The sequence below is a fragment of the Caretta caretta genome, chromosome 3 (genome assembly GCF_965140235.1).
Source record: "Caretta caretta isolate rCarCar2 chromosome 3, rCarCar1.hap1, whole genome shotgun sequence".
Taxonomy (NCBI): Eukaryota; Metazoa; Chordata; order Testudines; family Cheloniidae; genus Caretta; species Caretta caretta.
The window spans coordinates 130951701-130966718 of NC_134208.1; the positions used below are offsets into that span (position 1 = coordinate 130951701).

At 40.6% G+C, this 15018-nt stretch overlaps 1 protein-coding gene across 3 annotated transcripts in view; it reads left to right on the plus strand.

Annotated features, from left to right (window-relative positions):
• Nucleotides 1-15018, plus strand: part of TTC13 (tetratricopeptide repeat domain 13) — a 95264-nt gene that overhangs the window by 41745 nt on the left and 38501 nt on the right. For all 3 annotated transcript variants that reach the window (XR_007355731.2, XM_048843919.2, XM_048843920.2), the window contains exons 9-14: nucleotides 1438-1520; nucleotides 6869-7010; nucleotides 8514-8688; nucleotides 9111-9267; nucleotides 10467-10597; nucleotides 11201-11333. Coding sequence is in view for 2 of the 3 variants with exons in the window: in XM_048843919.2 (XP_048699876.2) it covers nucleotides 1438-1520; nucleotides 6869-7010; nucleotides 8514-8688; nucleotides 9111-9267; nucleotides 10467-10597; nucleotides 11201-11333 (821 nt within the window). In the remaining variant the exon portion in view is untranslated. The remainder of the gene's footprint in view (nucleotides 1-1437; nucleotides 1521-6868; nucleotides 7011-8513; nucleotides 8689-9110; nucleotides 9268-10466; nucleotides 10598-11200; nucleotides 11334-15018) is intronic.

Below are 15018 nucleotides of genomic sequence, written 5' to 3' on the forward strand. Positions count from 1 at the left end.
TCTGTTCCTAACTTACTGGAGTGGGGGGGAGCTGCTGGTGCTTTTTTCTCAGGGTTCCTCCCTTCCCAGTCCATCTCCCGGCTGCTGCTTGTTTTCCCCTATACTTTTTCCATTCCTGAACTTTCAATCAAAAATCAGGAAAGAGAAGGTTAAGGACCTTAAGTGATCAGGCTGTCTATTGTAAATCTTATCTTAAAGTAGCACGGGGGCCCTTGGTAGTGAACTAGATCCCCAGTGTAGTGCTGACGTGAGAGAAATGTGCTACCTACTGAATCAGCGGCACACTGGGTTACCATTGGTGCACTTCTATCCAAATTGTGATCTAAACTCACCCTGATTAATTTGAGACTTGATGAGATAGATCCTGGAGTGGATGCATGATTGTAATTAGTGCAGTAACTGAATTCTTAACACACTCAAACTAGAATTGAAATACTGTAATTTGCTGGTTCTGTCGTTTACCTGTTCTCTAATTCAGAACACCTATATTCATTTGTTTAAATCCCACCCTTGCCTCAGGGCTTAGTGGGCCTTAAGTTCTTCTACTGACTAAAGTCCTGCCTGTGCTGTTTGTCATTTAGTAAAGCATTAAACTAAGAAGTATCAAGAGAATTAATTTGAGTCCTAGTTAATGAGCTGTGAGTCTGAGGTTTAGGTTAATGAAGTCTGGACCATATAAAGTAATTTGAACTCCAACTGACATGGCTCTGCCAGCAAAAACCCTGCTGTAGATCAGCAAAAAAGATTATTTTGCCAATGTAGCTTATTTCATTTGGGCAATTAGTTTAAGCTATACCAGCGGTAGAACTCTTTTGCCAGTATAAGTTGCATCTCCATGAGTGCAATATACTGGTATATCTATCCTGGCAGACTGGTTTAAGTGTAGACTAGGCATTAATTCCCTCTGTAGGGCTTTGAGCCAGAATCTGTAACCACTTGAAGGGCTTTGAGCAGGAATCTGTAACCACTTGAACGTAGGGCAGAATACATCAGAACAATAAGAGGGGCAGGGCTGTGAAGTGAGTCTGCCTGTAAAAGTTAAAAGGGGTGTTGTAAATGATGTGGGGAGGGGGGGTCTGGAGAAAGGAAGGATGGCTTTGTAGTTAAGGCATTGGACTGAATGAAGAGTTCTGTCCCTTGCTCCATGTGGTACTGGGAGAGTCACTTACTTCATAGCTTAGTATAGCCATAAAAAGGATTATAGCTTTTTTTAGTTTTGTGATTTGTAGCACAAACTACTATAATATTTTACTTGTACATTTTTGGATTTTGTAATGTATAATGCCTTGGTCAAACTTTCCATAGGTCTTACGTAACAGCACAAAATCGTTAGTAATTATTGAATTACTGTATTTTAAATTCAAAGTTATAGAATTTAACTTTAGACAGGGATAATTAATGACAGCTAATTATGATGTCTACTTTTGTTTTATGTAGGAAGCTATTGAATCATTCAAAGAAGCCCTGAAGCAGAAAGCTGATTTCATAGATGCATATAAGAGTCTGGGACAGGCCTATAGGTAAGCACGTTCAGAAATAGCTTTTTAATAGCACAGGCTTAAAGCCTCTAGCACACTTTCAACACTACATATCAATAAAAATAACACAATAGTCTTTAATCATCGATTTGTTTCTCTATATTTTGATGTGTTATTGTTGATCGTTATCAGTAGCATGGACTTCAGGGTTGAGCTCAATATAAATAATACAAAGGCAAAGAGGTTTTAATATAAATCCAAAGTAAACAGGTCTCTTAAGGTATATCTACACTGCAGTCAGAGATTTGATTGCAGCTTGGGTAGGTATACCCCTGCTAGCTTTAATCTAGCGAGCACAGCTAAAAATAGCAGTGAAGATGTGGTGCTGGGGTCCCTGAATGAGCTAGCAATGCAAGCATGTACCCAGGAGGGCTTGCACAGTCCATGCTTCCATGTCTTCACTGCTATTTTAGCCCTTGCTAGCTAGATTAAAGCTGACACGAGTATATCTACCCAAGCTGCAATCACACTTCCAATTGCCATGTACACATACGCCTTAGGCCCTCATTTACCTGATCTTTGGCTTCTATCAGTACCATAGTTGAAACATATCCTCAAGTGATATTGTATGAAAGGGGGGTAAACATTATGAACCACAGTTTACTATTTTACTCTCATAATAAGAACTTGCTAGATAGTTTCTGAAATAATAATATTTAGACAGCAATGAGTGGTTTTTGCACGTTTAGGTTTTGACTTAATTATATAGTGCCACAAGTGTGATAGATGCTATATTAAATAATATAAACACAGGGTCTCTGCCCTTAAGTATTTGCAATCTAAATACTTACACTAAAACTGGGAAGTAATTATTTTTAAAAACCAACCTGTTGTTTTTTGCTTTAAGTATCGGCAAAATAAATTCTTTTTGAAAAACCTAATGTATTTAAATTGCACTCTTATTCAGGAGTTAGGTAATGGGTCACTCTTTAGTTTTGCTTTTAATAATGATATTGAAATGACAAGAAGAGAACTTGACTTTGTTTATTAAGGCTTTGAATGTGTGTCTTTAAAAAGGTGATCTACAGATAATAACTAGGAAGAAAAGCAGTTGTGGATAGGTTATATATTTTAAAAAATGAATAATACATAAACCAGTCATCACCCTGACTACTATGCCTGTATACTGTATTCCTTCTCTTCCCCACAGCCCTCTGTACTTCGTCAGTTTTTTCTTTCATATTTTGGACTATTATGTTTGGAAAACACCTACATTATGTGATTGGTGCTGCTGCAATATAAATTGTTGCCTGTAATCTAAATTTGGCCCCCTGGCAATATGTATTATAATATAGTCTTGAATAACATGATCACCTACTATTTTTTTCTACAGGACCCCTGCCTCATATTGTGCACAGGATGGACTGTGCTTGTTGACTGTGTACCTATTCACAAGTTTTTATCCTTATAATTCAGTCTGTTATTTGCCTATGCCTTATTTACCACAGCATCTAAACCTTGCACTGAGTATGCAATTATTAATTCTTCAAGGGTTTTCTGTGACACTCATCACTGTAGTATGGATGCTTCACAGATGTGAATTCATTGATCTTCACAACATTCCTTTGAAGGAAGAAGTGGGGATTTTTATTCCTGTTCTATACATGGAGAATGGAAGCAAAAATTGTCAAATGTCTCGTATGTTTGGGTGCCCAGTTTAAGGATCCTAGGGCCTGACTTTTTCAGAGAATTCACAGTTGCCAACCCCAAAAATCATGAGTCAAACCCCCCAAAATCATGAGATTATTTTTTAAAAGATTATGTTGTGATTTTGATCTGTCATTTTTGAACTCACTGCCCAATGTGTGGGTGTGACAGTTAGCATTGCCAGCTTTCTCTGATTTGAGAGAGGTGATTTTGGCCACCACTGCAGGAGCTTTTACTGTTTCCCTGATGCTGGAAGCTCTGCACGATCTCCCTAATCCCAAAACTCTAATTTAACTGTCCCTCCATCTGTCTACCCCCCATCCCTCCCAGCCCAGCAATTCATTATCCAACCCTCTCAGCCCTCGCATCAGTTCTGTCTTTTCCCATCTCCTACATCTACTGCTCCTGCAGGTTCATGATTCTTCTCTGCCTGGAGTGGGGGCAGGTCCTGGGGCTCTCTCCCTTCCCAGTCCTTGTGTTGTAGGGATAGAGAGGGGAAGGAGGAGGAGGAGCAGAGGGAAGATTGATCCATCTTTCACCACAGGGAGGAGGAAGCAGAGCCCTTGCACTGCTGGTCTGTGTGCCCTCCTGTGAGAAAGGTGTAGACTGCTCCCTCTCCCTTCTCTCTGCTCGTGTGAGCGGAGCAGAGAGAGATCTGCGTTCTCCTATAGCTGTTTCCCAAGAGGTAGGTAGCCAATAAGAGGATGTGGGGGCCCTTGCACTAGGCAGGGTTGAAATTCAGGAGAGGGATGGAGCTTCTTGCATCATTGTGAGGCTGGTTCAACCCCCAGCCAGAATTGTGTTACGTGTGAAGAAATTGCAAGAGTTGGTGACACTGGAATATTTAACATTTCATAGCCCTTTTAAATGTTCATAACACAGGTCCCATTGACTTAATTTACATTTATTAATGCTTAGCACAGGTACAAATCAGACCCCAGGGCCTCAAGTTGGGAACCCAGAAAATGAGGAACACACAATTAGTGACCACCTGTGAAAAGCTTGGTGTATGTGATTTCTTCAGAGTCACGTTGGAATTCTGTGGCAGAGTAGGGATAGAATCCTGTTCTCCAGGATGGCCTTCAGCTGTCTTCACCATGAGATGCTTCTTTCTCTTCCTACCGTCCCTGCCTCATTCATTACACATCTTCCAACTTCTGCAACAAATGTGGCAAGGATCGTACAGAAAAAAGCCTCCTTCATTGTGCACTCTTGCTTCATTCCCTGAGCGCCATTCATCCTGTCCACTGAATAAATAAGGCAGAAGTGCTGCAGGGAAAAAAGTATGATTATCATGTAATTCAAGACTGTATGCGCAAGGGGGCAGAATTAACAATCGCACAAGCAACCTTATAATAGCATATTTTAAAAAAATAGCCTATTAAGGTTATGTCGTGGATGTCTCAAAATGGACAAGGTAGGGTGGTATTTCAGCACATTAAGTTCATACTTTTGTCTTTTGCCAAGCACAGACCCAATGCAATCACCAGTGCCTTGGTGCACATCTAATCATGCACTTTCCTGGTAACATCATACCCACCATGCCTGAGTGCTGGAGCCTGCCTATAAGGCAAGTCCTGTTTTATTTTCCCCAGTAGTGTATGTGTAAATCTGAATCCATTAAGATACACAATATTAACTTTTTGAAAAGTAACCTCTTTATTCTTGAGGAGGTTTTTAAGCACAAATATTGCTTTCTTTTCTAATATAGGCAGGCTCCGTCAATGGGGGGTTTGGCAACTGTTAGCAAAATGGATGTTGGGATATGTAAGTGACGGGAGCTGGCAGTCATGGGTATGCGGCAGTGTTGTTTCATTTCTTATTCAGGTCTGCTAATTTAAAGTTTAGCAAATTTTAAAAACACGCCAAATGTGTCTCTCAAGTCACTTGGAAAACAAAGCTTTATTTGCCAACATTTTTCAAACAGTATTTGCAGATCACCTTTTAAGCTAAAGATTAGATCATAAATGTATAGAATATTTTTAAGGACAGAAGGGGTTCATTGTGATGATCTAATCTGACTGCCTACATAACACAAATCTTAAAATATCACCCAGTAATTCCTGCATCAAGTTCAATAACTTGTGGTTGAAATAGACCGTATCTTTTTTCAGATCATCTGCTTTTGAAAAGGCTTTTGAATATGAACATTAATCAGTTAATGAACCAGCTTAAAAAACATAAACTAGTTCTTCTGCTTGGTAATTGCATGTGCTTTGATTCTTTATTTTTAGTGCTGCTATCTTAAATGTGCGTGGTTGATTGGAACTCATTTAATATATTAAAATTGGATACTGTAAACGTAATTCAGAATCTTTGGTTTTACATGCCAGTTTTATCAAAAGGATATTAATTTTATTTTTAAAACTATATCATGTTCTATTGGCTGTATCTACTTCTGAAATTAAATAATTCTAAACATAATGATCAGTTTGGCCACTAACTGAAAATTGGCACGTTTTTTCAATTGGCAGCTTCTGAAAGACATAAAATTTACCTACACTTCTGAATCCGTCCTTATAAATAGCTTTTTTTGAGGGGGAGGGATATCAGCTGGACTGCTTCAGTTGTATCTTATTCAAGGGTGCTCATTGTAGGAGGCTTTCATTCTTGTTTTTTCTGAGGAAGTACTGTTCAGGAAATGCATGAAGTTTCATAGTCAGTCAGTGGTTAATGCCCACAAAATTGTGTGAATCCAGGGTCTAGTGCAGGGGTCTCAAACTCAAATGACCACGAGGGCCACATGAGGACTAGTACATTGGCCCAAGGGCTGCACCACTGACCCCCTGCCCCCTGCTGCCCCGCCCCTACTCCATCCCTTCCGTGAGGCCCCATCCCTGCCCCACCTCTTCCCATCCCTTCCCTGAAATCCCCACCCCAACTCCACCCCCTCCCTGTCCCGAGGGCTGCGGCAGGGGAGCTCAGGGCAGGGAGTTGGGGTGCAGGAGTGGTGTGGGGTGCGGCAGGGGGTTCAGCTGCAGGAGGGTTTCGGGGGGTGGGTCTGGCGTGGCGCGCATCGGGGGCAGGGCAGGCTCCCTGCCTGCCTGTCTGCCTGCCCGCCCTGCCCCCACGCCGCTTCGGGAAGCAGCCAGGACCTGGGGGGCATAGGGGCCTGTGTGTTGCCCTGGCCGCTCCTCCAGGTACCTCCCCCGAAGCTCCCATTGGCCACGGTTCCCCATTCCCGGCCAATGGGAGTTTTGGGGGAGGTACCTGGAGGAGCGGCCAGGGCAACACACAGACCCTTGTGCCTCCCCTCCCCCAGGTCCCAGCTGCTTCCCGGAGCGGTGTGGGGGCAGGGCAGGCAGGCAGGGAGCCTGCCCTGCCCCTGGTGCGCACCGGGCCGGAGCTGCTCTAGGTAAATGCTGGGGGGGCAGGGGTGCAGAAAATAATCGTGTTTGAGACCCCTGGTCTAGTGGGATTCTATATCCAAGAGTAGATTCTTTAAGTGAAGAATTGTTAACAATAGTTTGGTTGTCACTGCTCAATAAGTTGCAGAGCTCTTACCTTAGTCAAAGAAATTGTCCCTAATGTGATTTAAAAAAAAAAAAACAGCCCTAGCTATATCATATCTTTTCTTAATATCTTCATTTGGACTGCATTAAAATTATTTGGTAAAAAGGTAAGTTTGTATGTTCACCACTGCTTTTTATGTTCCTCACTTATGACTTTATGGAATTACCTAGGGAACTTGGTAACTTTGATGCTGCCACAGAGAGTTTCCAGAAGGCTTTGTTGCTAAATCAAAATCATGTTCAGACGTTACAGCTCAGGGGAATGATGCTTTACCATCATGGTAGCCTAGACGAGGCACTGAAGAATTTTAAGGTAAGTACAGGTAGACCTTAAAGATCCATACTAAATTAAGGATTGATATTTTTTAATTAGACCTAATGCTTATCAAATTACAGTTAAAATGAAACACAATAATATTATCTTCCACATTCTGAATATGAATGAAAATTTGTATTGCAAGTAAAATACAATTCTGTATACAATCTCTGTTTTGTAAGTATGATTTGTAGTCTTACAATTAGTGAATGATGAACCAGTTCTGGCATGGGAGGGAAGTGAGACATTTCCCCCCAGATTTACCAATTGTTAATACTAGACTCCTAAATGGTATTTTATAAGGTTCTGAAATACTCATATTGGTCTTATTCACTAATATTTTGGTCAGAAGTGGTACCCAAAGTTTTGAAATTCCATAAGGGGTTGGAGGGTTGTTCTCATAAGACAAGTAGCCAGTTCTGTAATCTCAAGGGTCAGATAAGCATCTGAACTTTTGGATGCTTATCTGAATCTTTTTAGTTTTCTCCATCATGAACAGTAACAGCTAACACTTGTGTAGAGTGATCCATCTGAAATTGTAAAAGCAGGTGCCTGCCCATGAGGTAGATAAATTATATTCTAATTTTGCAGATCCAGAAACTAAGGCACAGATGTTAAATGACTTGCCCAAAGTCACACAGTGAAACATTGGCAGAGCAAGGAACAGAGCCAAGTCTAAGAATCCCTACTTCCCTATCTTAACAGGCACACTTTCCTTCTTGTTTATTTAGAACATTGTATATCTTTATGTAAATTACCATGTGTCCCTGTTTTGTAACTCAGTTTGTAGATCTTATTGTATTTAAAAAACAGCTTAAGTTTAAATAGCAAGTGCTGTATGAAGAGATGCAGATAACCCATGGGTGTTTAATATATCCATATAATCAGAGAATTTTGTTTTGGTGTACCAAATTCTAAAGTATGCAGTTGTCTAGCATTATGCTAAAACTATCATGATGTAGTGCAGAATTGACTGTAAGGTCAATAGTAGTGCAGTGTGAATTTCAGACTATGATGCTTGGTGGAAAAGAAGAACTGATGGTGGATACATTGTATAAAGTTGCATCTTAAGAAAAATGTCTCCTATTTTTAGGGTCTGTTTGCACTAGGAAATGACGTGTTACGACAATCCTGATCAACGGTGGGTTCCTTGTAGCCTCACTCATCTGGTGCTGAAAACTGTTTAGCTGCAAGTGCAGCTTCAACAAAATCACTTGGTTACCGAAAGTGTGATCAAGATCAAGTTTCATGAGCACTGTTACATTTTGTGTAATGGTGCTGAAAATATTTTTCTCCACCTTAGCTAGCAATTAATTAAAGTGTTTTTAACATCAGTTGAAGAAAAGTCATTGGGAAAACAGTTGCTGACAACTTTTGAAAGTAAAAGACCATTCCCTGGTGTCGACCTTTCGAATAAAGAGCTTAGTAATGTATATTAGACTGTTCCAAGATATCCAGGTTAATTTTTGTATTTATTGACTTATTTCTTTAATCTTCTAGAGATGTCTTCAGCTAGAGCCATACAATGAAGTATGCCAGTATATGAAAGGTCTCAGTCATGTTGCAATGGGGCAATTTTATGAAGGCATAAAAGCTCAGACTAAAGTTATGTTAAATGATCCACTACCAGGCCAGAAGGCTAGCCCAGAGTACCTAAAAGTGAAATACCTCCGAGGTAAGTTACGGTTACGCAGGGCTGGGGGGAATCCTTTGACACAGGATTAAAATTGCCTAAGTGTTAGTCATTCATGGAAAACTATTGTTAAATAAGATGTATTTATTCACCTGAGTGCTGTGTTGAGTGAGCTGTCTTCACAAGTGTCTTGGTGCTTGTTTGTTCAGAGCTAAAACCCAGGACCAGAAATCAAACTTGGGTCTTGGTTAAGTAGTGAAAGTAACTATGGTACCACTTAACTGGCCTAGACTTTTAACAATTTAGCTAGGATCAAGTTTAATATTGATTAATTTAGTAAAGTATTTATCTTAAATCTCTTAACAAATATATAATCCTGTTTTAAATTCTTATTTGGGGGTAAATAACTGTTGGCCAAGAACAAAAATGACACTTATTTGTATTGTTTTTCTTTACCTCTGCAGAATATTCTCGATATTTGCATGCACATCTTGATACCCCTCTTACTGAATATAACGTAGATACAGATCTTCCTGGAAACTTTAAGGACCATTGGGCCAAAAACCTTCCCTTTTTAATAGAAGACTATGAAGAACAGCCAGGATTGCAGCCACATATAAAGTGAGTGGTTTTTAGACAGACCATTTAGAGTATTCCTGGTAGGATTTTTTTCAAAAAGGGGCACCTGAGGGTTAATTTATCACACATGGTTGACTTAGCCTGTCTGAAGCCCACAGAAAATGCCTGGAGCCCACAGAAAATGTTTGGCACTTTTTAAGTTCAGAGTGGCTGCAAATGCTTGATTTAGCTCACTAAAAAAGAGGCAGAATCAGAACTTGGTCAAAATGATCTTCTGTAGTTCCAAGTAATTCAGTAAAGATAATTCAGGTTACACAGCCATGTTAACTGTTTTGTTCTTTATTTTGTCTTGGAACCTGGATTAGTAATTAGATTATAGATCACTTTAGTTTTAGAGAAACTCAGGATAGACTTCCATCTGGACATCCATCTTTAGTGTAGAAACCTCAACTTGGAGTTTCCTTACTGTTGAGTATTTAAGTTTTTTTTTAAAAAGGGTATAGTTTCTCAGACATTAAATATATTAATTGTAACTCTAACTTAATGAAATTGTGTCTTAGCATAATTTATGTTACATTCCACTCTAGAGTGGTAGTAATCAGTCACAGAAGCAAAGGCTTTGTCAGAATAGGATTTAAAAGTTTAACTATCAGGGAAGTAGACCTTTTCCCCATATGAGATTTTCTTTCTCTGAAAACTAGCCTTCAGTTTTATGGTCATTTGACACAACATGGTTTAGAAACTTGTCATTTTGTAGGTATGTGCTCAAACCTACATTTCTTATGCATGCAAAACATCTACTGACTTCAGTGGGAGTTTTAGAGAAGGAATTACAGAATCCGACCACTAGTCTGTGTTACTCCTCATGTTTTCTTCCATGCCATAGCTCTGATCCCTATGAAATTCAGGATTAATATACACTGAGGAGATGACTCACTATAGAGCCTTGCAATTTATTAGATATCTGTTGGAAATCACTTATTCTAATAATTGAATCTGATGGTGAAATATTGTTCCTGTTGAGATGAATGAGTTTTGCTATTGACTTCATTGGGGTCAGAATTTCACCTCGATTGTTTTGTGAGTGTATCTACAGTACGTGTGTTCTTTGGTACTGCTTTTAATTGTTTTCTGGGCTTGTGTTACTGACCACCACAAATACAGATTGTTTTTAAGCTGTTTTCAGGAGCCATCATGGCACGTGGTGGTTGATATTTACTTTGTGACATTTTTTCTTCAAGGGATGTGCTATTTCAGAATTTTGAAAGCTATAAACCTGAAGTGCAAGAACTTGTATGTGTGGCTGATCGTCTGGGTTCACTGATGCAATATGAGACGCCAGGATTCCTTCCAAATAAGAGAATGCACAGAGGTATGCGGGGGGACTCTGCATCTGGGAATGGAAATGAAAAATGTCGAGTCTTGCTTTGATAGCACTATGAGCTAATAAACTTAAGGTTGTTCTACACCGGGTACTTACATCGGCATAGCGACTTCTCTCAGGGGTGTGCAAAATCCACATCCCTGAAGGATGTAGCTTTGCCAACTAACTCCTGGTGTAGACAGCACTAGGTCGATGAAGAATTCTTCCGTAGCTACAACTTATATGGGAGGTGCGTTACCTACAGTGATAAAGCTTTAGCAGTTTAAGTAAAAACATACCCTTAAAGTGATATGCAGTTGTAAAACTTTTTTCTTTACATTTCCATTCACCTGAAATGTATTAACCAAAAATGTGTAGATGTAAAATTTACAAATACCCACACTTTGTATCTTAACATGTACATATTTTCAGAGGCATCATGGTCTAGCTCTGGACTGGAAACCATGAACTACTGGATCTTTATACCAGCATTAACATTAACTGCTTCTGTTCCCTTGAACAGGTTCCTTAACTTGGCTGCTTCAGTTCCCTCCTCAAAAATGGAGAGTCTCTGATTGGACTAACTGGTTCTATATATTCTTTGTTGTTCAGCAATGGGGCTGGCTGCGTTGGAAGTAATGCAAGCTGTACAGCGGACATGGGCAAACTCAAAAGTTCGAATGAATGGGAAAACCAGATTGATGCAGTGGAGAGATATGTTTGACATTGCTGTGAAATGGCGAAGGTAATGCTTAAGAGAAGAGAACTACTAAGCCTTACCTTGTGATATTGATGCAAATTCCTGTTAGTGGAATTTAAGACCGACTGGAACAACTGCAGGCTTTGTACTAGATGTGGAGGCAGATCTCTTCAGAATCTTAGTCCCTACTGCTTTAACTGCATCCTCACTTATGGGCTGGTCCACTGTGCAGTGTTTGCAAAGATTTTCATAAAGGGATGTTTAACAACTCTTCATCCAAAGGAGGAATACTCTTGCAGGTTGAGGTCTCCTTGGTCTGCACTTGGCAGAGATTAGAGGCACTGCACTTTTTCACAAGATGAATTTGAAGAGCTAAAATAAATAAGTATTTTAAAGGAGACAGAGGGTAGTGGAATACAAATCCATCTAGCAGAACAGAGGTTGGTTATTGTAAAGTAGTTTAGACTTTTTTCACATGCAGAGGACACTTGCATTGTATTTTTTTTTCCCCATCAGTTAATCCATTTGGACAGGGAAGTTCATTAAATAGTATAAATGCTACTGAGTTAATTGTAGGAATCAAAAAGATTTGGTATGCAGCGCATGCTTTAAAGTTCCTTTTTATAAAGAAATTTTGGGCTTTTTGTCTGAACTTTGCAAGGAAGAATAGAAACAAGTTGATAGCTTGTGATGGCACTCATTGTTTTTAAATGGGAGCCTGGATCTAACCATCTTTCTAGCCTCTGCTTTCAATTTTACTTGTTCTCAATAAGGTAAAAATAACTTGAATAGTAAGACTATTTTTGTTGTAAAAATTTTTTTAAAAAAATGTGTACACTACATTTACTGAGTTATTTACAAAAATCTTACATTTTTTTCACCACTTTCTCCAACATACTGCCCCTTCCTGGGAGTTGCAATTCAGTTTGAAGAACTTTGCTCTAGATTACTGTTTCAAATGCAATCCAACTGATGACCAAAAGTTTCTGAGAAATGCACAAGGCACAGTAATTAGCACCCTTAGTGACAGTCACAGCAGAGATATAAATGAGAATCAACTATTTCATTCTTCTTTGAGTGATTGGCCACATGGATGTCACTCTTGGCACATATGTGTGTGAGATTGGATTATTTTAGTTCTTAGTGTCTATTGGGGCCATGCCTGTGCTGTAGATGGCTTTAAGCTGCCCCCCCCCCCACCTGAGGGCAGAGGGCCCAACTGTCCCTCAGTTCCTTCTTACAGCCTGTGGCAGCGAAATGAAACCCTTGTAACGTCCACTCTTTGCTTTGGTTTCAGAGTAACAGCCGTGTTAGTCTGTATTCGCAAAAAGAAAAGGAGTACTTGTGGCACCTTAGAGACTAACCAATTTATTTGAGCATAAGCTTTCGTGAGCTACAGCTCACTTCATTGGATGCATACTGTGGAAACTGCAGAAGACATTATATACACAGAGACCATGAAACAATACCTCCTCCCACCCCGCTCTCCTGCTGGTAATAGTCCATCCAAAGTGATCACTCTCCTTACAATGTGTATGATAATCAAGTTGGGCCATTTCCAGCACAAATCCAGGTTTTCTCACCCCACCCCCCTTCCAAAAACCACACACACAAACTCACTCTCCTGCAGGTAATAGCTCATCCAAACTGACCACTCTCCTTACAATGTGTATGATAATGAAGGTGGGCCATTTCCAGCATAAATCCAAGTTTAACCAGAACGTCTGGGGGGGGGGCGGTAGGAAAAAACAAGGGGAAATAGGCTACCTTGCATAATGACTTAGCCACTCCCAGTCTCTATTTAAGCCTAAATTAATAGTATCCAATTTGCAAATGAATTCCAATTCAGCAGTTTCTCGCTGGAGTCTGGATTTGAAGTTTTTTTTATTGTAAGATAGCGACCTTCATGTCTGTAATTGCGTGACCAGAGAGATTGAAGTGTTCTCCGACTGGTTTATGAATGTTATAATTCTTGACATCTGATTTGTGTCCATTTATTCTTCTACGTAGAGACTGTCCAGTTTGACCAATGTACATGGCAGAGGGGCATTGCTGGCAGAGGGGCATTGCTGGCACATGATGGCATATATCACACTGGTGGATGTGCAGGTGAACGAGCCTCTGATAGTGTGGCTGATGTGATTAGTCCCTTTGATGGTGTCCCCTGAATAGATATGTGGGCACAGTTGGCCAATACAGACTAACACGGCTGTTACTCTGAAACCTGTCATTATGCAAGGCACTGCATGTAGCCGTATGGAGTGGAAATCTATCAACTGCGTGAAAAAACTTGTACAGATACAGACAGACATCATCTTCCTTTCCAAATGCAAACAGATGGACATCGTACCAAAAGGACTGAAGGTAAAAAATCCATTACAATCTACATATCACACAGACTATGCTGACAGCTTGTGCCACACGCTCTCAAAGAAACTGCGGAATCACCTGATCAACATCCTCTACAGCAAACAGGGAAAGATTAAGAATGAGCTCTCAAAAATGGATACTCTCATAAAAAACCAACCTTCCACACAAACTTCCTCGTGGCTGGAATTTACTAAAACTAGACAAGCCATTTACAACGCACACTTTGCTTCTCTACAAAAGAAAAAGGACACTAAACTTTCTAAACTACTACATGCTACAAGGGGCCACAGCAATGGTTCCCTCAACCACCCAGCAATATTGTTAACCTATCCAACTATACTCTCAGCCCAGCAGAAGCAGCTGTCCTATCTCGGTGCCTCTCCTTCTGCCCCTCTACCCCCACGAACATGATACAGTTCTGTTTTGACCTAGAATCCTATTTTCGACGTCTCTGACTCAAGGAATATTTCCAAAATACCTCTGAACAACATACTAATCCACAGAGGCCTCCCTACCAACATTACAAAAAGAAGGATTCTAGGTGGACTCCTCCTGAAGGTCGAAACAGCAGACTGGACTTCTACATAGAGTGCTTCCGCCGACGTGCACGGGCTGAAATTGTGGAAAAGCAGCATCACTTGCCCCATAACCTCAGCCGTGCAGAACACAATGCCATCCACAGCCTCAGAAACAACTGACATCATAATCAAAAAGGCTGACAAAGGAGGTGCTGTTGTCATCATGAATAGGTCGGAATATGAACAAGAGGCTGCTCGGCCGCTCTCCAACACCATATTCTACAAGCCATTACCCTATGATCCCACTGAGAGTTACCAAAAGCAACTACAGCATTTGCTCAAGAAACTTCCTGAAAAAGCACAAGATCAAATCCGCACAGACACACCCCTGGAACCCCGACCTGGGATATTCTATCGACTACCCAAGATCCATAAACCTGGAAATCCTGGACGCCCCATCATCTCAGGCATTGGCACCCTGACAGCAGGATTGTCTGGCTATGTAGACTCCCTCCTCAGGCCCTACGCTACCAGCACTCTCAGCTACCTTCGAGACACCACTGACTTCCTGAGGAAACTACAATCCATCGGTGATCTTCCTGATAACACCATCCTGGCCACTATGGATGTAGAAGCCCTCTACACCAACATTCCACACAAAGATGGACTACAAGCCGTCAAGAACACTATCCCCGATAATGTCACGGCTAACCTGGTGGCTGAACTTTGTGACTTTGTCCTTACCCATAACTATTTTACATTTGGGGACAATGTATACCTTCAGATCAGCGGCACTGCTATGAGTACCCGCATGGCCCCACAGTATGCCAACATTTTTATGG